Source organism: Sarcophilus harrisii, chromosome 4 (assembly GCF_902635505.1).
Source record: "Sarcophilus harrisii chromosome 4, mSarHar1.11, whole genome shotgun sequence".
NCBI classification, from domain to species: domain Eukaryota; kingdom Metazoa; phylum Chordata; class Mammalia; order Dasyuromorphia; family Dasyuridae; genus Sarcophilus; species Sarcophilus harrisii.
In genome coordinates this window covers 372,263,672-372,288,904 of record NC_045429.1, presented here as the reverse complement: position 1 = coordinate 372,288,904, position 25,233 = coordinate 372,263,672, and the positions used below count along the sequence as shown (strand labels likewise).

Sequence of the window (25,233 nt, the reverse complement as noted above, 5' to 3'; positions counted from 1 at the left end):
AGCTTAAAGTCAAGACCCCAGTTCAAGTTCTGCTCTGTCATGTGATCTTGGGCTTGTTTATCCATCACATGTAAGGTATATATGCTGTTATTCAGGCATTTCAGTCATGTCCAACTCTTTGTAACCCCATTTGGGATGTTTTGGGGGTTTTTTGGCAGATATTGGAATCATTGCCATTTCCTTTTCCAGCTCATTTTACATTTGAGGAAACTAAGTGACTTTTTTGAGGTCATCTGGTACCTAAGCTGGTATCTAAGGCTGGATTTGGAACTCAGGTCTTCCTGACTACAGGCCTGATGCTCTATCCTTTGAACTACCTAGCTGCCCTGAAAAGTGCTACATAAATGCTAGCTGTTGTTATCATCATCATCTTAAAATAAGGAGGTTGTACTAAGTGATTTCTGAGGTTCCTTCCAACTTTCACATTCTGTAAAGATACTGAAGAGGCATATAGTTTTCTTAACCAGGGACTCAATCCTCCTAGCTGTTATTTAAGGCTTATATTTGAATCACTGTTTTCTCTTTGATAACCTAACTTCTGAACGCTCTTATTGGAGCTGTGTCTTTAACACTTCTCTTACCTTTAACTTTGGCAGTCTGAATCTAGGAATTTTTCTTGCACTTCTCAGAAGTGACAAGAAGCATTGCCAATTGGTGACTTTTTTTGAGAGAACAAAATGTTTGTGTTAGTTTTTTAGGTTTTTCTTTAAAAGAAAAAAAAAATAACCAGTTTATTTTGGAAACTACAAACCAGAGAGTTTTTAAGACAGCAGCAGCTGCCGAAGCAGCTAAAATATGAGTGAGGCTCAAATGTTACGGCTGCCTTTGTAAAGAAGTGAGAAATAGCAGAACTCACGATAGGATCACAGACAGAAGAAAGGAGATTCAAAAATAGCCAGCTTGAAAGGGCTAACAAGTTAAAGTCCAGAAGTCTAAGGTGGTAAATGTAACTGAAGTTAAAGGACCCCATGACAACCAACAAAGAAAATCTAACCAGTCAGAAGAGTAAGGATACTAATAGACTTTGCCTTCTGAATTTTTCCATTTAAATCTTTATGGCCTTTATCATAAAGCAATGTATTATAGTAGTTAAAATGGTGAACTTGGACTTGGGAAGAAAAAGTTAATATCCCATCACTATTAGTTCCTTGCTCTGTGACCATGAGTAAGTCACTTAACCTTTGTGAAGGTCAGCTTTTCCATATGCACATAATAAATGTCCTGTTATGACTATTAGTTCATTTTAAGACAGGGGCCAATATAATAATCCTTCAGGTCCATATGGTTCCTTCCACTATTGCATTAGAAAGTTTATGTTAAATAATTTTGACATTTGCTTTAAATGGGATTAAGGTAATTTAATTAATTATTCGATCCACACACACTCCACCTTTGCATGTAAAATGAGAACATTATTTATAGTACCTCTAGGAAGTCAGTGTGTTTCCCTGGGAAAAGATGATTCTAGAGTCAGGTTCAAATACTATTTTTTCATTTATCCTGAATTTTTCACCATGGACAAAGTACCCTATCTCTAACTTTTCAGTGCCACTAAGGAATTTAGTAAGACTACAAATTACAAATTGTTAACCTGCATTGGACTTTCCCCTGAAGTTCCCCTCACTAATGAAACCCCAGGTCCTACACTATGTTGGAGCCAGCTCTAACTTACTTCCAAGAGCCAATGGTAAAATTTTCAGCAGGAGCATTTACACCTCAGAATCTGCAAATGCTATAAGCCACAGATTTACTTATTGTTTTATTGATTGTCTAGATTTAAGAAAATAATGGAGAAAATGTTAAAATACAAATTAAACTTAAAAGTGTACCATGCATAGATATTTTTTGAAGTCCATTGTTAAACACTTGCCAGCACACTCTTGAAATCACCCCACAACTGCCTACTTCATAAGAGTTGTTGTAAGGATCAAATGAGATAATATATGTAAAGCACTTTGTAAATCGCAAAGTTTCATATAAATGATCTTTACTATTTGTAAATGGGAGTGCCTCACTTCCCCAGCCTCAAGACACATACTTGAGACCCAATTTAAAGTGAGAAAATAATGAGAGTCCATAGTCCCCTTCAATGTGTTCTGATCATCAGATTCAGACTCAATATATCCTATCAGGGAAATGATTGCTGAGGAAAAGGATAAGGATGTAAGAGGGCTGAACCCCTTATTAGATGAGAATCAATTGAACAAAATGGTAGCATTTCATTTGGGGCAAAAAAGACTTAGAAGAAAAGAAATGTTTATTATGTTTAACTAGGTAGTAACGAACTATTTATGTCCAATTCTGCAGTTCTGTCTTATATCCATTTTAAAAATAATTAGATGATCTTTTTTTTTATATGTATCATTACCTACCAACACAATTCCCTACATTAACTATAGAAGCATTCCCTTGTAGAAAATGCATATCACAAGGGGCAGCTAGGTGGTGCAGTAGATAGAGCATCAACCCTGAAATCAGGAGGACCTGAGTTCTTCAAATCTGGTCTCAGACATTTAACACTTCCCAGCTGTGTGACCCTCGGCAAGTCACTTAATCCCAATTGCCTCAACAAAAAGAAGGAAAGAAATTTCCTCAATTTCCCTACCTACAAAATGTGAATTACAATAACACCTACTTTATAGCAATGTTGTAAAAAGAAAATGAGAAAACATCTGTAAAGCACTTTACAAATCATCAGGAAATCATAATTTGTTGTCACTACTTTGGTCAGAATTCTGAGGTCTTTCAGAGTTGTGCCCCCCACATTTATGATTGTGGTCATCACATATATGGTTCGGGTTTCATTTGGCATTGATCTATGACACCCTTTTTCGAGGATATAAGGAGCTCTGACATGGAAGAATTAACCTTGTTCTGCTGGTTGTATAGAACAGAACTAGGAGTAATAAGTAGAAGTTGTAGGAAGATTTCAATTCATTGTAAAGAAGAATTTCCTAAAAAAAAAAAAACTTGCACTGTCTAAAAACATGATGAACAATGAGAGGCAGTTGGGGTATAATGGCAAAGGTATGGGATTTTGGCATCTGACTAACTGGCTCTACTATTTACTTCCTGCCCAAATCTGGGCAAATCACAACTGCTCTAGACCTCAATTATCTCACATCTAAAAAGAGGGGATTAAACTAGATGATCGTTAAAATTTATTCTATATTTCAATCTCATGATCTTAACGAGAAATAAGAAATTCCCTATTAATGGAGGTCTTCAGAAAGAACCTATGTAACCATTTGTCTGTACATCTTCAGATGGAATTTGGATTAGGCTTTTGAGATTCTTTCCAAATATGAGATTCTACAATTCTAGATAAATCCCCTTCCTCTGCTAAGGCATATATCAGATTTCATCTCACTTCTATACTATTAGCAAAATGAAATGAATTTATTCAAATTCAAAGCCTTTTCATTTTTCCAGCTCCTCCTCTGCTTGGTAGGTTGGGGTTATCCAGAAGGTCCATGATGACTTCCCAGAGTTCTAGGAATAACTCTAAGATTTTGTGATGTTTCTGATACTCTCATTCATGAATCACATCTGGTGTGTTCTCCTTCATGGTAATCAACTAGCTCACATCAACTAACATTTACAAAGAGGTATTTTTTTGAGAAAGGATAGTTGGGGCAGAAATCACCAAAAGACACCCAAATTAGGGGCTCCTCTCTGTACACAGTCACAGGGGAAAATGGGTTCAACCACCCATTTAAAGCACACACAATAAAGCACAGATTTAGGGAGCACATGCATTTAAGGTATATCCCACGTTATAGCTCCTGGGAGTCCTTTTCTCCCTTCTGAGAATCCCTACCAAGTTTGCTTAAGGCTTTTTAATGAGTCATTCCATTGCTTAGCTGGCCTGGCTCTTTGCTGGGTAAGGTTTCATGACTGATGGATTGGGTCAAACCGGTCATTTGGCTGCTGACCTAACCACTCACCAAACTTGGCTGCTGATACTGACTCCAATTGCCAATCAGAATTCTCTGAAGGCTTCTCAGTCTCATGAGTCACCTAGGTCTTCATTCTCTTGGAATACTCATTCACCTAAGACAAAGAATAAACACAAGAGAAACAAGAATTACCATTTATTTCCTTACAAATGGTAACCATGTACAAGATGGAAGCCCAATGCCTCTCCCCAGCCTATGGACTCTCAGCATATCTTGGCTTGATTTCTGCCAGAAAAGAAAATACAGCTCAGGAAGGATTCTTTGGTATATAAACTCAGTTCCAGATATGTATCTTTTCAGTCCTTAGTCTGTCTTTTGGCTCTGAGGCCAATTGGAAGTCTTTCCATCATCAAACAGTACAAATTGTTGAGTCATCATAGTTGAAACCTTCCTTCCATGGTTCCACATGTTAGATTAGTGGCACACAGATAAATAATGTCAATATATACTTCAAAGAGAGGACCCCAGTCTCCATTACAATTCTTTTTTTTTAATTAAAATTTGGGAAAGGGTAACAAAAAAATAGCAATACATCAGAGAAGAATAAGTTTTTTGGTCCAAATCAAAGAGCATTAGTGAAACTGTGAAAGGATAATGAAATAAAACTTAAAATGCATAAATCCCTTTTGTTTTCTTATCTATTAGCATATTTTAACAACAAAACAACCATGGGAGTTTATTATTGTCGTTATAATTATCCACATTATCAAATGAGAAAGTACCTTCACCATGGTAACAGAGCTAGTTAGTGGTCAAATCCATGTTCCCTTAAATGAGCCTATAACTTACTTTAATAAACCTTGCTGACTTCCTAAGGACTGGGAACAAAAAGTGGGATCTATTTTGGGCTAATGATTCACTTAACTGAAATAATTTGCAACAACCCTGCAATCCATATCACTAAACTGAATTATATCTTCATAGGATTTTTGAGACAATCCTTTAAGATTATAAATTGTAAAGCACTTGCATTAACAGAGGGAGTTTCTATATTGAAGGTAGAATCAGATTAAATCAATAGTCAAGAGTTGATTATATAATTGAAGATATGATCACTTACATCAGAACTCAGCAAATGCTATCAATCAAGGCTTCATTTATTATTTTGTTAGAGTCCAGACATGGACATGTCCATGGACAACATGATAATAGTATAGATTAAGTTTAAGGGTAAGGTTTCCCTCAGAAAACTGCTTGTTAAACATTTACTAGCATACTTCTACAAAATCATAGGTCCAAACTCTTCTCCCCCAGATAATGTGATAATATCATAAATTAAAGGCTGAAAGAAGCCTTAAAAGGTTATCTCACTCAACTCCTTTCTTTTGCATATAAGGAAAATGAGGTCCACAGAAGCTTAGCTTACTAAGACACTTAATAAATGTTTTCTGATTATTAACAGAGACCCCCGTGACTTCCTGATTTCTGGAAGTTATGCCTCCATTACTTCAATCCAGATAGATATTAGTTTTTTCTTCACCACATCATTCTTTGAACTTATATTGAGCTTGTAATCCACAATGACCCCCAGAACTTTTTGGCCATCTGCTACTGTAACAATGCCTCCTTTTATCTTGTACTTCTAAAGCTAATTTAATCCAAATAAGATTTTTTACATTTATCCCTGTTGACTTTCATCAACCTTATGACTGTCTAGCTCTTTTTGGATCCTGACTTTGTCATCTAATGTGTTAGTTCTTCTTCTCAGCTTTGTGTCACCCACATGTTCAAAAAAACAGGACAAATGTGACTTTCTCCAAATTGCTTATTTAAAAAAGTAAACTCTTGGAAAATCATGCTAGTATAGTATGGAGGAAAAAAGAATTCCAAGTAACAGATAATCCAAAGTTACTTAGATTGGTGTCTAGCATACAGTCAGAGATACATTCTTACAGGTACATTATTTTTACTCATCACTGAAATCACTAGTTGCATCTCCTTGTCTAAATTCAATACAGCTACATTTATTTGCAGCTTGGAACCCACTGTATGATAAAGAGTACAGATGCACTATGTCCATGGAAATAACTTATGGAATGGACATGTATTTGCACAGATTCAAGAACTATGCAGCATGTTTAATCTATATTGGATTATTTTGCTGTCAAGGGGAAGAGGAAGGGAGAAAAATTTGGAACACAAGGTTTTTCAAAGATGAATGTTGAAAACTATCTTTGCATGTATTTTGAAAAATAATTATTATCATGAAAAAATAACTATGCAGACCTAAATCCAGAAGGAGCAATGGCAAGGATCTCCTGGTATCTGTGTTCATACTAGACTTGATGAACTAGACTAGTTCATACAGACTAGACTGTACTAGACAGTACAGAATTACCTCTGGGCTCCAACTGGATACTAGTGACCAACAACTTATCCAATGGATTCCATTTCTAAAATGTGGTTTATCTAGGAACAAGATGGACTCCTACCTATCCTTAATGTTACTGTAACATTTTGGGAATCTTGACTTCAAATCAAGCATATTCCCTTTTCTCCCTGGGAACAGGGATCAAATCCCACTTTAAATCACTGTAAAAGATAGTCTTCTTCTTCCATATTTATGGTTCCAAAATGGACATGCTCAAGGCCTTTACTCCTGCTGCCTAATTCTTTCTAAAGGAAACAAGGCCAAAGAAAATGTCTTTAACTGATTCCCAGAATGTTGCGAGACAAAGCACTGGATTTTCTGAGAAATAGGTGTGGGTCCCTTCCTTTTAGATGCTGAGGATAAATCGAGTGGGTGTCACAGCAAGAATAGTAATTATGTCATCTGTCTTGTCATGGAATGAGACTATGGTAATTGCTGCGTTTTCTCCTGTCATTGAAGCTTATAATTATAGTGCAACTAACAGGATTATGTGCTAACTCGGGCTGTTTTAATCACCTCTTTTACTCATGTAATATAATGGTAAAATTCCACCATTCTTTTAGGGCTGTAGATTCTTTTTGATCTTTTCTATTAAATCTGACAGGTTGCTACCAAGAAGGGGATGTACAGGAGCTCCATGCATTCAATAATATTAGATCTTGAGTAAATCGTACTTTAGACTTAAGGCAGAAAAGAAGAGGAGAAGGTTGTTCTTAATTTTCCAATCAAAATAAGGAATTCTCTTTTAGAAGGCTGATTATCATCCAATGTTTCACATTTGTTCAGAGGGGTTCAGAAGCATCTACAATGTGTGTTTTATTTGCCAAAAGTCTTCATACATTGGTGAAACTCAACCTGGAGTTGAGCTTTATAAATCTTATGCCACAAATTGAGAAATTTGATGAATTGTTCTGGAGAGTTAGTAATATATGGAAATGCACTAGACTTGATTCTGCCATTGACACTATATGACTCTAGGTAAGCCTCTTACTCTCTCTGGGTCTCAGTTTCCTCATTTGTAAAATGGGGACAATAGTAACCCTACTTTTCAGCATAATAAGATAATGTATGTCAAGTTCTTTGTAAACTTTGAAACACTATAAAAATATTAGCTGATAGCTAGCCACAGAGTAGATTAGTGAAAAGAACATTGGTCCCAAGTCTCCTACTCTTAAGCTTACCAGCTGTGGTAGTATTGGGTCAGCCATTTATATTTTCTTTCTGGGTCTCAGTTTTCTCTGGTGATATTAGGTCAGACATTTATTTTTATTTTCTGGATCTCAGTTTTCTCTGTGGTAATATTGAGTCAGCCTTTTATACTTTTTTCTGGACCTCAATTTTCTCATTTCTGAAATAAAGATAGAAAAAATGCCCTTGTATCCTTCACATGCTTGTTGTTTGCTTAAAGCAAGATAATATATGTGTGAAAATGTACATGCAAAGAGCTGCCTGAATGTAAAGCATTACTATATATGGGATTCATGCAACAAGATATGAGCCTTGTTGCTCATTATGTATTTAGATGGTTTTTCCATGTCTATATGTGATTACTAAGTGGCCAGGCATAGTGAATAGGTGACTATTCTTAGAATTAAAAAGACCTGGGTTCAAGTTCTATCTTTAATAGCTGGGAAACAGTGGTCAATGTATGTGACCTTTAACGGGCACAGACAACTTTGCATAGACTGTAAGATCAGGTGAGTTGCTAATCCACATTGGTAGAGAAAGTTTCCACACCAAGATATTTCCCACACTAGTGGAATCAACTTGTGAAATAAGCTTAACAAGCCTGGATTCTAGCATCCTCCTTGAAAAGTGAATATTATAATATTTATTATTTATAAATATTCATAAAAATCAAATTATATATATGTTAAATGTTAATTGAAATATATTTATTATAATTTATATTTACAAAGATCAAATTGCTTTACAACAAACTCCAGAAGACTGTCCAAAAGTCTTTGGTTTTACTGGAATAAATAGGAATTAACTCTTGCTTGTAATAAGTGGGGCTTCAGTTGAGGTGTAGAAATCCTTTGCTGATACAGACATTTTTGTTGTAATCTAACCTGCACAGTATGTACTAAATAGAGGTGCCATTAAGTGGGCCACCCAGCATAGCACAAATTCTAAAATAATGCTGAGTGTACTTAGGAAAATTAATATTGCATGGAACCAAACCAGCTTCATGCATTTGGTCTTAAGCTGGGCACTTATTGCTTGGCAATATCATCTAGCCCATTGTGTATTACATGCCACTGGCCAGGTGCACAAAGAAGGTTCAGCAATTTGTTGGGTTTTAGTTTGCAGTTAAATAATTTTGCCCAGGATCCCTCTAAGACACATCATACCATCCTAGCTCCCAATCCTAGTCATTGATCTTCAAAAGCAAAGGAAAAACAACAATCCTAATCACACCATCACCAGTTAGGTTCAATATGTTTGCCACTAATTCTTGCACTCTCATCTCTGTTCAATTCAGCCTACAAATCATCCCCATGTGGATGGGGCACTAGTCTCTCAAACTCAATTTGTCCAAAATCAAGCCCAATATCTTTCCCCAGAACCACTTGCTTTTTTTCTCCCAATGGCATCCAGTGTTCATATTCAAAATTTTAATATTGGCTCAGACTCTTCCTTCTCCCTCACCTCTCTTGAGATATTAGCAAGTTACCAAGTTCTGGCCATTCTACTTCTGCTGTATCTCTTCCATCTATTTTCTGTTTATTCTAGCTGCCAGCATGCTAATACAAGGCTTCATTGCCATCCACTTATGTCTTTGAAATAGCTTTCACAACAGATCATAGAAGATAAAAGGAACAGAAACCTAAGTCAGGAATGTCTCTCTTTAAGTTCCAGTTATGAGACAAAGTGACTGGAAGTCACTGAATGTTTGAGGCAACTTTCTAGTGTCAAAAAGGTACTGATCTGCAGTAAAAGAGAAAGATTCTTGAGCCTCATCAATATGGAAATATGGATGAAATCAGATCCAGTTAAAAAAAATTCCCCAAGTGTGCTGGTCAGTTTAACACTGACTTGCCAAAAAAAATTATTTTAAAGTATGTAGAGCAAACTCAGATTCTCCTGATTCCAGTTCCACATACTATGTCTTAGAGGTAAGTCTTGAATCAAAGTGATCTTCTAGTCTAGCTGAAAGATTCATATGCTATACCAGTTTGACTCTAAGTCCCTTACTATATATTATTTAATATCATAGTTCAATATCATATCCCTTTACTAAACTGTAATCTCCCACGGGCAGTTTTTTCCTAAATATTCAACAAGTCAGAGTTCTGCATTTAGAGCCAAATAAACATTTGTTCAATAACTGAACTTCAGCTCTAACATCTTTAAAAGTAAAACAAGTTGGTTATTTTCTTGAAAAATACAAATCTATGACACTGTGTCTAGGATACAAATCTATCACCTTTTAGAAGGTGATAGAAAAATTCTTAGAGTCAGCCCATTTAGAGTCAAGGCTGAAAAATATATTAATGGCTTACTTGTGCTGATAAATATTAATATTTGATTTTTTAAAAAGCTGATTATTTTCCCCTTACTCCATTTTTCAATAAATTCCAGTGGCTCCCTATGACTTCCAGGATCAAATATAAAAATCCTGTTTGGTTTTTAAAGCCTTTCATAACTTGCCCCTTCTCCCTCCTCCTTTCTTGTCCCCTTACGTTTTGTACTCCATGTATTTGGCAATCCAATGATACTGGTCTCTTAAATACTCCTCATACACAACACTCCATCTCCCAAATTCTGAATCCTAGCATTTTCACTAGCTTCCCTCCACCATCTGCCAGAATCATTTCTCAGTTTTCTTCTATTTTAATTCCTTCCCTTTTACTCTCCCCAATTTATCATTGGTTGTTGATCTTTGTAATGAAAGACCTAAGTGACATCACTAAGTTGGGATCAAAGTACAATGTTTGTGATTAATTAGACTGCTACAAGCTCAGAAAGCTATACCACTGGTCAGGCACAAATAGTCCCTGTAAATATTTGGAGTGAAGGTGTCTCTAAATTTATTCATTTTGTGTTTCTTTTGAGCTGCTTCAATTCAAAAATATACACAGGACATAGCTTCAAGGGGCAAAGGTTGCTACAGATTTTTAGGGACCTTTATAGAATGATATAATGAAATAGGTCATCAGAGTTCCTGGCACATAGTGGCCTCTTTATAAATACTAGATGACTGCTTTCCTTATGCTGGAATACGAAGACAGAAAATAAATCATATACAAGAAAGTGATGCAGGATCCAACTCAGGTTGAATATACATTGGAATATTTTTATGTACTTTTAAAAATTGTAGTCCAAAAAAAGATTAAAATGTTGTGATATGTCAGGTCATAGTAGTGATGTATTTATATTTGAAATCAGATATTAATTAAGGTGAGACCTGGATCAATCTATCATCAATGTATAGTTTTCATGTAGGTACCTAGTACATGCAAGTCATTAAGTACAAAGACAATAATGAAAAAGATGGGGATTTTTCCTCCTCAAGAAATTTGTATTATATCAAGGGAGACAACTTTCACACATATGCTAGATGGTGCAGTGGATAGAGCACCTGCCCTGGAATCAGGAATTTAAACCTGGTCTCAGACATTTAACACTTTACTACTATCTGTGTGATCTTGGGCAAGTCACTTAACCTCAACTGCCTCACCAAAAAAGCAAAGCAAAACAAAACAAAACATAGATACATAAGAGTTTAGGGATATATAAGGGAGAGACAGTAGTAACTGAGATATAAGGAAAGGCTTCATAGTGAAAGAAACAATTGACCTTAGCCTTGAAGGGGACTAAGGATTCTAAGAGACAGATGAAGATGAAGCCCATTTATGGCATGAAACACATTATCTCCATGGCAGAGGGGAGAGCAGGAACTAAGAAACATAGTTCGGCTGGATTGTAGATTGCAAAAAAGAGAATAATGTCTAAGTCTAGAATTAAATTCCAACCAGAAAGGTTTATATTTAATCCTAGAGGTCATAGGGAATGACTGGAGTTTATTGAGAAGAGTGACTTGGTCAGACCTGAATAAGGAAAATAATTTTGACCACTGTATAGGTGATAAATTGGAATGGGGAGAATGTATAGACAATAGATTGGAGTGGGGAGAAATTTGAGGCAGGAAACCCAATTAGATAGATATCCAATATTACAGGCAAAGGGTGATGAGCATCTGGATAAGGCAGAGAGTTGTGAATTAGGGGAAAGTAGAAACAGATAAAGAATTAAGAATAACTCTGTAATGCAAGCCTGTATGGTTTGCAAACAAATATGATGGTACCTTCAGAAGAAACAGGAATATTAGAAAAAAAGGTGGGTTGTAGTTGAAGAGAATAAGTGCTATTTGGCTGGCATATGTTAAGTTTAAGAGGCATGTGGGACATCCACCTGGAAATGTCCAAAAAGTATTTGTTGATGCAGAATTGAAGCTTCAGAAATTATCCAGATGAGCAAAAGTTAATATGAAAGGAGGAAGATGGGCAATTTCAGGACTGCAGCTAAATGAGCAATTTCTAAGCTCAGGTCAGGCTGCCTTTTATCTGTATTGGTCTGAACCAGAACAGAGAGAATAGAAACAGTGACTATGAAAAAAATATACACAGGACATAGCTTCAAGGGGCAAAAATTGCCCCTTGAAGATTTTTAAGGACCTTTATAGAGTGACATAATGAAATGTCTCTCTATAAAAAAGAGCTCTCTCTCTAGTATCAGTCCTTTCTACTGCACTATCCCATCTTTGACATTACCTGTGGGATCTTGGACAAGTCATCTGTAAAATGATGGGGAGGATGAAGTAGTAATTTAAAAAAAAACAGCCTGTGATGTTCCTTCCAGCTCTAGATCCCAGGATGTCTGTAGTGCTGTAGCACAGAGATATTTATGGCATCAAAACTCTCTGTAGATTACAAGGGGAAATGGGGGGGGGGAAGGATTTTATTCTGTATTATGTTTTGTAGGATGAGAAATACAGCTGAAAGAATTTAAGAAACTGAGGTCCAGAGAAAATGAATGATTTGACCAGAATCACATAGCTAGTAAGGAGGTATTTGAACCTAGCTCTTTCTGGCTCCAATTCCTATTTCGCTTACTGTATTGCTTGAGTTCTGATAAGCAATGTCCATTGCAGTGGGAAAAATATATAGACAATAGCTTGGAGTAGGAAGAAATTTGAGGAAGGAAACCCAGTTAGGTAGCTATTCAATATTACAGGCAAAGGGTAATGAGCACTTGGACAGTGTGGAAAGAGAAAAAGATAAAGAATTAAGGATAACACCAAATGCAAACCTGTGTGGTTTGCAAATAGTGATGGCAGAAACCAGGAGTATTGAAAAGAAGGGTGGGTCCCATTCTCCAGCTTCACTAGTCGCCAAGGCTCCCTCTCCCCATACCTTCCTCTCAAGGGATCTGTGATGACTTTATCAACACTACTCTTGTTCCCCTAACCCCCATGCCCTTTTCATCTCTGCACCAGGCATAGGTTAAAATATAGTGCGAGGAGTGTGACCTAGAGATTCTGGTGGGTCCACATGACTTTATAATTGTTTTGATGGAAATGTTATTAGTAACCTCTTTCCCTGCATGCTGTCATGGAAAGAGTACTGAAAGAGGAATCAAGAGACATGGTTTCTAGTGCTAGCTTTTCCTCAAACCAACTGTGTGATTTTACCATGGATAAATTGATTAGTCACTCTGTGGCTCAGTTTCTCTTTCTGTAAAATAAGATGGCTATTTATACTAGCCCTTTTCCTTTTAAAATTATCTGAAGTTTTTTTGGAAAAAGAAAATCACATCATAAAGGTGCATAATTCAGCAAACAACAACAACAAAAATCCCCATCTTGGCCATAACTGAAAATGCACATCTCTTTCTCTGCATTTCAAGTCCTTCTTCTCCATAGCAGAGATTGGATGGTATATTTTCCTCTACTTTTGGAATCATGTTTTATCATTGCATTGATTAGAGTTCTAAGGCCTTTCAGAGCTTTTTTTTCCTATAATGTAATTGTAAGGATTATTCTCCTTGCTCTGCATCATTTCCCAGAGGTTTTCCCAATTTTCTCTGAAACTAACCACTTATGGCACAATAAAATTCTATTACATTCATATGCCATAATTTGTTTAGTCATTTCCCAATAGGATACCTACTTAGTTTCCAATTTTTGAAAACTGAAAAAACCTGCCATAAATAATATTTATAGATATGTAAGTCCTTTCCTTTCATTGATCTCCTTGAGGTATATTTCATAGTAGTATAACTGGATCAAAGGACAGACATAGTTTAATAATTCCAGGGCATAGCTACAAACTGTTTTCTGGAACACTTGGACCAATTTACAATTACATCAACAATGAATTAGTGTACCTCCCCCCCCAACTCTTCTAATATTTGTCATTTTCGTCTTCTGTCATCTTTGACAGTCTGATGAGTATGAGGTAATACCTTAAAACTGATTTAATTTATTTTCCTCTATTAGTAATTTAGAGCATTTTTCATATGATTGTTGATAGCCTATATTGTCTCCTTTGAAAAATCCCTGTTCATATCTTTAAATCTATGGTTCTAATTAAAAAACTTACAGAGGGAACTCCAGAATACATCTTTTCTAGAATTACTTGTATGAATTTAATCATGAACAGGGTTTTGGCCTGGGATAAAAATCAGAAATAGAATTACTATAAATTTTAGAAGATGAACAAATTAAAAATGGGATATCCTAGGAAGCTTTCGAAAATAAGTAGATATTCTTTTTTGTGGCATTTGTATCATTCTGAAGAAGATTTGGACACAAAAATATACTAAAAGGATTTCATTTGACTGCTATATACTTATCCCTGCCTGTAAGCTTCTAATGAGCACTTACAGGCAGAACAATCTAATTGGCAGGATGGGTTAATGTTCAAGCCATTCATTTGCCAAACACGTTTCATTTCACAGACAGCAAGTAAAATGAAGTTGATCTCCTCCTCCTGTGTCTTAGTGAATGTTGGCCCATGGCCTAACCTCCTGCTACCTGGCTGTTCCTAGGGAAGGGGAAGGGAATGGCATAGACTTTCAGTGGGAATTCTATTGTGCTGCATAATTGAGGCATGCCAGAAAGACTGAGAGAGGTGGAGGGGAGATTTACAGCATGGAACACTAGTCTGTTACCTAGTTATTAGTTCTTCTCTTTTTCTAAGCTTTCATAATCTTCAGCTGATATAAGGCAAAGTCCCCTGCTAAGTTCTTTCTTTCCTTAGGAAAGAACATAGGGACCCTTTCATTTGAGGGCTTGGTGATTCCAGCTTGTGGTATTTTTTTTTTAAAGATTCTATTGGTAGAGATAAATTGCCTAGCTACGTTGGTATTCAGAGTGGATTTTTATGGCACCAACAATAAACTGGGAAGCCAGTTTGGCCACCCTATGCCCCTAGAATGACTGGTTTATGAGGAAAAACCTCATCTCCCCCAACATATACACTAAAGTAACTCTTCCAAACTTGGGACAAATCCTTATTTCCACTATTCATCTTTGGTATTTTCACAAGGTGCTAGGTATCTCTTGATACATTTGGAAAAACAAACAAACAAACAAAAAAACAACCAAAAATCTCTAGCTGCCTTTGACCTGCTGAATATAAAACAGTACTACTTCTAACTTAGTACTAACTTCTAACCTCTAACTGAGGTTTGCAAAGCATTTTACATATGTTAGATTTTTTTGATCTAACACCTGTGAGATAGTTGTTGTTATCCCCCTTTTTCAGGTAAGAAAACTGAGAGAGACTGTTAGTGTTAGTTACTTACTTAGCTTGCTTAGGGTTACATAATACATATCTGCATTTGTATGTGAACTTAGGTATTTCTGAGTTGACCCACACTCTCATTAGACTACCAGCTACTTCTTTATATATGTGAATAGTAAATACATATGGCAATGAGCAATTTGGAGCTATGGTCAAAAAAGTTAAACTGTCCAAACCCTTTGATCCAGCTATAGCTCTACTGATCTGTATCCCAAAGGATCATAAAAAAGGGAAAAGAACCCACATGTGCAAAAATGTTTGTGGCAGCCCTTCTTGTAGTGGCAAGGAACTGGAAACTGAGTGGATGCCCATCAATTGGAGAATGGCTGAATGAGTTATGCTATATGAATGTAATAGAATATTATTGTTCTATAAGAAAAAATCAGCAGGATGATTTCAGAGAGGCCTGCAGAGACTTTCATGAACTGATGCTAAATGAAATGAGCAGAACTAAGAGAACTTTATACACACAACAACAAGATTATGTGATGATCAAAAGTGATAGACTTGGCTCTTTTCAACAATGAGGTGATTCAGGCCAATTCAATAGACTTGTGATAGAGAGAGCCATCTGCATCCAGAAGAAAGATTATGGGGACTGGATGTGGAGCACAATATAGTATTTTCACCTTTTGTTGTTATTGTTTGCTTGCTTTTTCTTTCTTTCTCATTTTCCCCCTTTTGATCTGATTTTTCTTGTTCAGCATGATAAATGTGGAATTATGTTTAGAAGAATTGCACATGTTTAACCTATACTGGAATGCTTACTATCTAGGGGAAGGGGAAGGGGGAAGGGAAGGAGAAAAATTTGGAACACAAGGTTTTGCAAGGATGAATGTTGAAAACTATTTTTGCATGTATTTTGAAAATAAAAAGCTGTTACTAAATTTTTTTAAAAATAAAAAGTAATCCCTCCTACAAAATTCCTGAAAAATAGTCATTCAGATTTGGAAGGAAATCAATAACCACTTTCAGCTGTCTTCCTCCAGAGAAGGAAATAGAATCAAAGAACTCTTAATAATTCCTATCCTGGGGATCTTCCACAGTTTATTAGGTGTAAATTAGGGAAAAAAAAGTTTCTGACTTTCTGGTCTGAATTCCAGTCTTTGGAATTCCACTATTTGAATTTTATATGTAAAATGAAATAATCTTATTTGTCCAAAGTCATGGAACTCAACAAAATAATCTCATGAGATCCATTGTAGCTCTATAATCTCTAAACTTGTTCAATTTAATAGCTACTTATTAATATCCAGCAATGTGTTAGACACTGAGGTTAGAAAGACAAAAATGAAGTACATAAATGTCTACACAAAACAAAGTAATTTGAAGAAAGGGGAGAAATAAGGTCTCATTTAAGAATTAATACTGGACGTAAGCCTATCTGATACATTTTCTCTCCATTCTTATAGTCATTACCCAAGCCTAAATCCTAATCACCTCTCCCCTAAAATATTCAATTTGTCAGTAAACATTTTTACACATCTATACTAGGCTGAGTGCAAGAAATACAAAAGAAGAAAAAGAAAGACAGTTTCTGACTTCAAAGAGCTTACAATCTAGTTAAGGAGAATAACACATAAATCTTAGTTGGAAAAGGGATGGGATGGAGGAACACCCAGATAGCATCTTGTTCTGTGAGGTCAAACAAAGCAGAATTGAAGAGAGACTATTGCAATATTATCCTAATTAGTTTTCCTGCCTTAAATCTCTCCTTATTCCAATCTATTTTCCACCAACTTCCAAGATGATTTTTCTAAAGTTCAGAATTTTCTATATCACCCCCTTCCTTCTATATCACTCACACCACCAAGATCAAATAAAGTTTTCTTGTATTTAAAGTTCTTCCTTCATACTCTGATTTCTTCTTACTTTTCAAATCTTCTTGGATTTTTATAGCATCCTCCCGCTTCCCCATTTCCCCTATTCACATCACACTAATGGTTAGGGTTCCAAGAGAACAGATGACTACTTCTTAATGTTCTGGGGCTAACCACAAGGGATTATAGCTTTTAATATTTCTCACAAACTACCATTCTATTATGCTGCCTCCTCCCAATATCAGTTAGCAAGACATTAATTTAAAGATTGTTTTCTGAAAAATATATATATATATCAAGGACAAGTTATAAAACATCCTCTAAACCAGGGGTACACTATCCTCTATGCACATTTTTATGCACATCCCTGGGGAGAGTAGGCTCAAACTTAAAGCACATGGTACTAAGGCATAAATTTAGTCCTGAATAAATTATGCTAGCTCCTTGCATGTGTCTCATCAGACAGGTCAGTTTACTGGATAGATCAAGAAGATGATTCCTAGGGTTAGCTCCTCATTGAACTCAGCTACTGCAGTTGCTTCCCATAATTATAAATGGTCTTTTTAATGACCCTGTTTGTTAAGGGATCTCTTAATGATTCTTCCAACCTCTTGAAACTCACCTGGCCATAATGTGCTCTGTTCCTTCTACAGATACTCATTCATTCAAGACTAGGAAAGAGGAAATACAAAAGAAATGGATATCATGCACTCAGGGACACATGGTAGCTGGGTGAGAAATAAATCAACCTGTTCTGCTCCTACCTAGGGACTCACAATCTTTAAAGCTGTTAGGAAAAAGACAATTCTTTCCCTACTGCTTCCTGGATTCCTTCAAAACTCAAATTTCAAAACTTAAATATCATCTCCTGAAAAAGGATTTACCTGATCCCATCAGCTACTCATGCCTTTCCTTCCAAGCTTGCCTTGTATTTCATTAGCATATAACTTGTGTATGTGTATATATACATATACATATATCTACACACATATACCTTATATGTATATAATATACACACACATATACATTATATACATACACACACATACATCTCCTTTATCAGGATATAAACTTCCTAAAGAAAAGACTATTTTTTGTCTTTATGGTCTCAATTTCTGGCACATAGTAGGTACTTAATAAATACTTATTTCTTTGATTGGTTTATAGGTATCCCAACAGGTAGAAGAAAAGAGAGAACATTCTATGCCTGCTCAGCCCAAAGGCTAAAAGTCAAAAAATAGAAAGTAATGTTTGTTTAACTCTATCATAGAATAAAGGAAAAGAGAGATATAAAAGAGAGGTGACCATCAAATTGTGAAGGACTTTATATTCAAAGTAGAGGAGTTTGTTATCTTAAAGCTTCTTAAGTAAGGAAAAGACATATCCAAATGCTTTAGAAATAGTTACTTGAGGTGGCTCTTTCCAACAATGATATGATTCAGATAAGTTCTAATAATCTTGTGATGAAGAGAGCCATCTATACCCAGAGAGAGGACTGTGGGAACTGAGTGTGAACCACAACATAGTATTTTCACTTTTTTTGTTGTTGTTTGCATGCATTTTGTTTACTTTCTCAATTTTTTTCCTTTTTGATCTGATTTTTCTTGTGCAGCAAGATAACTGTATAAATATGTATACATATTTAAAATATATTTTAAATTAAACATTAAAATAAAAATATGTTAAATATTTTTTAACATATTTAACATGTATTGGACTACCTGCCATCTAGAGAAGGCAGTGGGGAGAAGGAAGGGAAAATTTGGAACACAAAGTTTTGCAAGTTTTCAGTGTTGAAAAATTACCCATGCATGTATGTTTTGTAAATTAAAAGCGTTAATTTTAAAAAAAAGAAATAGTACCTTGGCTGTACAGGACATGATTTAAAGAATAGGTAGACTAGAATAGAGAGATGAATTAAAAGATTACACTAATCCTAAAAAAAGATATGGAAGCAGAACCAGTGATGTTTGGTATTTGATTATGGTTTTTACCATGTAATGTTTTTAACCAATTTTTTTTTTTTTTTTTTTTTTTTTTACCAATAATCATTTCCTTTAGAATGATCAAGGATGAGTGAGATGATAAACTTGTGTGATTGGAAGAATGGTGATACAATCAGCAGATGGAGGGAAACTAAGAAGAGAAAGAGATTTCAGGAGAAAAATAAAGTTCTGTGCTAATCATATTAGGTTTGAGATTCCTGTTGAGATAGCCAGGAAAATGTTGTGCCAAGATATATAGAGACGAGTTGAGAAGTATTAATTTTTAATTGGAGAATTTATTAAAGTCAACTGGCCCATGGGATTCACATCCAAAGTGCATGGTGCTGAACAAAAGGACATAGGACTTTTTATATCGTTTGACAGAAACCAGCAAACAGGTTAACTTGATTTCTTATAGAATATATTTGCAATTGTTTGTTAAGGGAATACGTAAAAGACAGAGACAGAAGTCTTACATGAGATTTCCACTACTAATGTTATGTGGGAAAGAAGGAGACAAGGGTACATGCAAAATGGGTTTAAGGATTGCTGGGTCATTTTAAATTCTCAAACCCAGTTTTCCTAGGGAGTTGGGGCTATGATTGTAACATAAAGAGATCTAAGAGCAGTGGATGATACATGTATGTCTAGGAGGAGAGAGGTGATGGTTGGATATATAGCCTGCACAGAATAAGACATGGCATCCAAAGTGGCTGATGAGATCACCAAAAGAAAGTGTGGAGAAAAAGAAAAGAAGAGGGTCCAGCAAGATCAGAAGGGAAGCAATAAATTGAGAAATCGTTTTTACATTTAAGGGTTCTGATAAATGCTTCATTTCTAAAATATATAGAGAATTAACTCAAATTTATAAGAATTCAAGACATTTTCCAATTGATAAACGGAAGGATATGAACAGACAATTTTCAAATAAAGAAACTAAATCCATTTCTAATCATATGAGAAAGTGCTCTAAAATCACTATTAATCAGAGAAATGCAAATTAAGACAATTCTAAGATACCACTACATACCTGTCAGATTGGCTAAGATGACAGGAAAAGATAATGATGAATGTGGGAGGGGATGTGGGAAAACTGGGACACTGATAACATTGTTGGTGGAATTGTGAATGGATCTAGCCATTCTAGAGAGCAATTTGGAACTATGCTCTAAAAGTTATCAAACTATGTATACCCTTTGACCCAGCAGTGTTTCTACTTGGCTTATACCCCAAAGAGATATTAAAGGAGGGAAAAGGATCCACATGTGGAAAAATGTTTGTGGCAGCCCTTTTTGTAGTGGCAAGAAATTGGAAACTTGAGTGGATGCCCATAAGTTGGAGAATGGCTGAATAAGTTATGGTATATGAATGTTATGGAATATTATTGTTCTGTAAGAAATGATCAGGAGGATGATTTTAGAAAGGCCTGGAGAGACTTACATGAACTGATGCTAAATGAAGTGAATAGAAGCCAGAGAAAACTATACACAGTAACAAAATTATTTGATCATCAACTGTGATGGACTTGGTTCTTTTCAACAATGAAGTGAACCAAGACAATTCTAATAGACAAGTACCATCAGCATCTAGAGAGTGAACTATGGAGACTGAATGTGGATCAAAGATAGTATTTTCACTTTTTATTGTTATTATAGTTTATTTGCTTGTTTGTTTATTTTTTTCTTTCTCATATTTTTCTCCCTTTTGATCAAATTTTTCTTGTGTAGCATGACAGATATGAAAATATGTTTACAAGACTTGTACGTTTTTAACCTATATCAGATTGCTTGCTGTTTTGGGGAGAAAAGAGAAAGGGAGAGAGGGAGAAAAATTTGGAACACAAGGTTTTGCAAAGGTGAATGTTGAAAACTATCTTTGCATGCATTTGGAAATATAAAATACTATTTTAAAATTTTAAATTGTCTTAATTCTCAGAGAGTTGACACTCTGAGGAGTAATACACATGTTTTTAAAAGTTCAATTAAAGGACAGATGGAAAGGCCTGAAAATTGTAAGGGTTCAGTGGGCAGATAACAAGCATCAGAAGTCCTAACATTTTGTTAGAAGATCAAGTGACAGAGCCTGGGGTCTGTAGGTAAAGCTGAAAGGCCTCAGAGGCAGTAACAGGGGAGAGGGTAAGGCCTAAATAGTCACAGAACCGTTGTAAGTGTCTCTTATTCTTATTTGGAAATGTTCCTTCCTTGAGTATTTATTCTAACTGAATCATATTTTCTACGTGTACCATAATATCTACTTTTCTTTGCAGAGAATCCAGCAGCAAAATGATAGTTTGAAGGGGAGGTAGAATCTAGAGAAGGTTTTTTGTGTTTTGTTTTGTTTTTATTAAGAATTGAAGAGATCTGGCATGATTATAAGCAGCAGAAAAAAAAGCCCAGGGGTAAAAAGAGAATGAAGATTAAAAAAGACAATGATTGAAGGGGAAAGTTCTAAAAAGAGAGAGGAGGAGATGAGATACCTTATAAAAATGTTTTAAAGCATATAATGTGCCAGGTTTGCATATGTATTGTCCATCCTAGAAAATTTTTTTTTTAGTTTATGGAATAAAACAAGCATTTCCATAGCATAATATGATTTTTTTAAAACTATGTGCATGGAACTGCAAATCTATTATGTACAATTTGCTATTCTTTTAAATATATAATAAATGTAAATTTCCTCTTTTTTTTCCTCCCCCCGTACCCTGTTATGTTAGAGATGGCTACTATTAAATACACATACATATAAAATGCAAAATCATTCTATACATATTTCTTTTTATCAGTTCCTTCTCTGGATGCAGTTAGCACCTTACTTTTTTGTCCTTTGTAGTTAATTTGGGTATTTTTAATAGTCAAAATGACTTATTTGCTCAAAGTTATTCTTAAAAAAAATATCACAGCTACCGTTTACAACCTTCTCTTGGTTTTGTGAATTTTGCTCTTCATCATTTCATGTGAATCTTTCTGTCTTTTTCTCAGGTCACTGAGCTCTTCATTTCTTATAGCACAGTAGTATCCCATCACAATCATATACCACAATTTGTCCAGCTATTCTCCAATTGTAGGCATCCCTGAAATTTAGCTTTCTTATTTATCATGTATAAATATCTCCTTGTCACCTGACCTCCTTCCAAATGTTTCTTCTTACACTGCTTCTGACTTCAATACCAAACAACTACACTGGTCATTCTCCTCTCCCTTTTGTATGTTGTCTTTTCCCATTAGAATAGTACCATAGAATATTCCCAAAGAAGATTCCCAATAAAATAGTGGTCATTGTCAATTGTCCTGGAAGAGACCCAAAATGACATCACAATGTTGGGGTCAAAGTATTGTGTCTGACTGTGGTTGATCAGAACAATATGAGCTCAGAAAGCTCTACCCCACATCAGACACAAATAGTCTGTTGGAAAAATTGGGGAAGATTCTCTAAATTTGCACATCTCCCATTTCTTTTGAGCTGTTACAATTCTCCTTTGCTTATAGCGCACAGCACCTTCTTTGATGGAGGCACACCATGCTAGGCAGTCTTGTGCCAGTATCTCCCGTGTCTCACAATCAATTAACAGAGTTCTTCAGAGATACTTTGAGAGTGTCTTTGTATCACTTCTGACCTCCATGTGAATGCTTGCCTTGTGTAAGCTCTCCATAAAATAGTCTTTTAGCCAAATATATGTTTCCACTCAAATAATGTAACTTGTTCATCAGAGTTACACTCTCTGCAGTAGAGTTTGGATGCTTAGCAGTTCAGCTCAAGAGAGGATCCCAATGGGGCTCTTTTTAATAGTGATTCAGGCCAGTTCGGGTGGTCTTGTGATGGAGAGAGCCATCTGAACCCAGAGAGAGAGATGTGGAAACTGAGTGTGGATCACAATACAGTATTTTCATTTTTTTGTTCATTTCATTGTTTGCTTACATTTTGTTTTCTTTCACATTTTTCCCCTTTTATCATATTTTTCTTGTGCAGCAAAATAACTGTGGAAAAATGTATAGAAGAATTGGGCATGTTTAACATATTTGCTCTTTAGGAGAGGAGGTGGGGGGAAAGAAGAGAAGAAAAAAAGAAGAGAGAAACAAAGGTTTTGCAAGGATAAATGTTGAAAAGTATGCATATGTTTTGAAAATAAAAGGCTTTATTTTAAAAGAGAGAGAGAGAGACAGACACACACACACAGAGAAAGAGAGAGAAAGAGAGAGAGAGAGAGAGAGAGAGAGAGAGACATACACACAGAGAAAGAGAGAGAGAGAGAGAGAGCGCATCTCATTGTCAAGTACCTCATCTTGCCAAGTGATCTTCAGAATCTCCCCAAGACAATGCAAAGGGAAGCAGTTCAATTTTCTGGCATGGTGCTGCTATATGTCTATGAAACCTGGACAGTCTACCGGCACCATGCCAGAAAACTGAGTCAATTCCCATTAGAATTTAAGCTCCTAAAGGGTAAAACTGGCTTTCTTTTTGCCTTTATTTGTATATGCAACACTTAACACAAAAAATTACAGTCAAGAATCATTAACTTAGCAATGCTTATTGCCTTGCTTAGATGAGTATCCAAACAGTTTCAGTGCTTACCTCACAGGGCTTTTACCTTACAGCTATAAAATCACTATAGAAATGTAAATTATCATTGGATTATACCCAGTGAACTAGTTTTAAAATAAGCTTCTTATTTCCAAAACATACGCATGAATAATTTTTTAATAATGACCCTTGCAAAATCTTGTGTTCCAAATTTTCTGCCCCCTTTTCCCCATCCCCTCCCCCTAGATGACAAGTAATACATGTTAAACATGTTAAAAATATATTAAATCCAATATATGCATACATATTTATACAATTATCTTGCTGCACAAAAAAATCAGATCAAAAAGGAAAAAAAATAAGAAAGAAAACAAAATGCAAGCAAACAACAACAAAAAGAGTGAAAATGCTATATATTGTGATCCACCCTCAGTTCCCACAGTCCTCTCTCTGGGTACAGATGACTCTCTCCATCCCAAGATCATTGGAACTGGTCTAAATCATCTCATTGTTGAGAAGAGTCATGTCCATCAGAATTGATCTTTGTATAATCTTGTTGCCTCCGTGTACAATGATCTCCTGGTTCTGCTCGTTTCACTTCACATCAGAGTGAACTAGTTCTAACAAATACTTTTCATTTTGTGTTCCATGCAGGTCTCCAAGGCTGCAGCAGACCTCCTGGCGTACTGTGATGCCCACATCCGAGAAGACCCCCTTATTATACCAGTGCCTGCATCAGAAAACCCCTTCAGAGAGAAAAAGTTCTTTTGTACCATTCTCTGAGTCCATTTGTAATGCAACTGTCCCCTTTTCTGTCTGTGAAAGCCTCCCATAGAAATTATGCATGCCTTTAGCATTAGAGGATAATAGAGAATATGACTCTTCCTGCTGCCTAACTAAAAATGGCCAGGGTGCTGTGCTTTTTAAATTTACTTATTAAAAAAGCAGCGTACCTTTTTACAGCAAATGATACATGTGCCAAGTAGAATTAAACATGGGGTTAGGGGTTGGGGTTTTTTTAATCATTATAAATCCCAAAATTTAAATGCATTAAGTTAATTCATTTCAGTGAATATATTTATTGGAAATGAGCACTGATTTTTCATGGAGGAAGGAAAATTGCAGCCAGTAATCATGAATATATCCAATTAAAGACCTTTTGACCAATTATACCATTATGATGTCCTTTCCTGGAGAGATACTAAGTCCTAGCTAATTTAGAGCATCTCTATTTCCTACTTTCCCATCCTCCTCTTTAAGAGTGAAGAGAAATGAGGATTGGCTTGTTCTCCCTCATTTGCACCCTAGGGAGGCTCCATGCCTTCCTGCACTTATACACCCTATGTGGAACGACCTTTGTCTTTCCTGTAGTACTGCCTGCTGTTAGTTGTTCTGTAAATGCCCCTTCTGCAACTGTGGAATGTTGAGTGAACACTATAGTAAATTTGCCTATAAATCCAAGCTGTGATTCTGCTGTTTTTATTTTGAATCGACCTAATTGCCCAGAGTTCTTTTTCCCTCAACACAGACATGCAAGAGGTATACAGAAAGCTAAGGAAACCATATTTCATCCCCATCTATTACTCTGCCTCCTACTCTAGTCTATTGAGAGTGATCTTCTTGCAGATCCAAAGGTCAGTTATAATGGATCATCAGCATTTATCAAATGTCCACCATGGGCAAGCACTATACAAGAAGATATGGCCCAGGTTGCCCTTGAAGAAATCATAATCTAGTTGGAGAAAACAGGCTTAAAAAAATATACAA

General features: G+C 35.8%; 1 protein-coding gene across 1 annotated transcript in view; it reads left to right on the top strand.

Moving 5' to 3' along the window:
* GNG4 (G protein subunit gamma 4) overlaps window positions 1-24,947 on the top strand; it is a 97,232-nt gene extending 72,285 nt beyond the window's left edge. Inside the window, exon 4 of the mRNA XM_031966936.1 lies at window positions 24,121-24,947. Coding sequence (XP_031822796.1) covers window positions 24,121-24,249 — 129 coding nt within the window. The 3' untranslated portion in view covers window positions 24,250-24,947. The remainder of the gene's footprint in view (window positions 1-24,120) is intronic.
* Window positions 24,948-25,233: the final 286 nt, after the last annotated feature.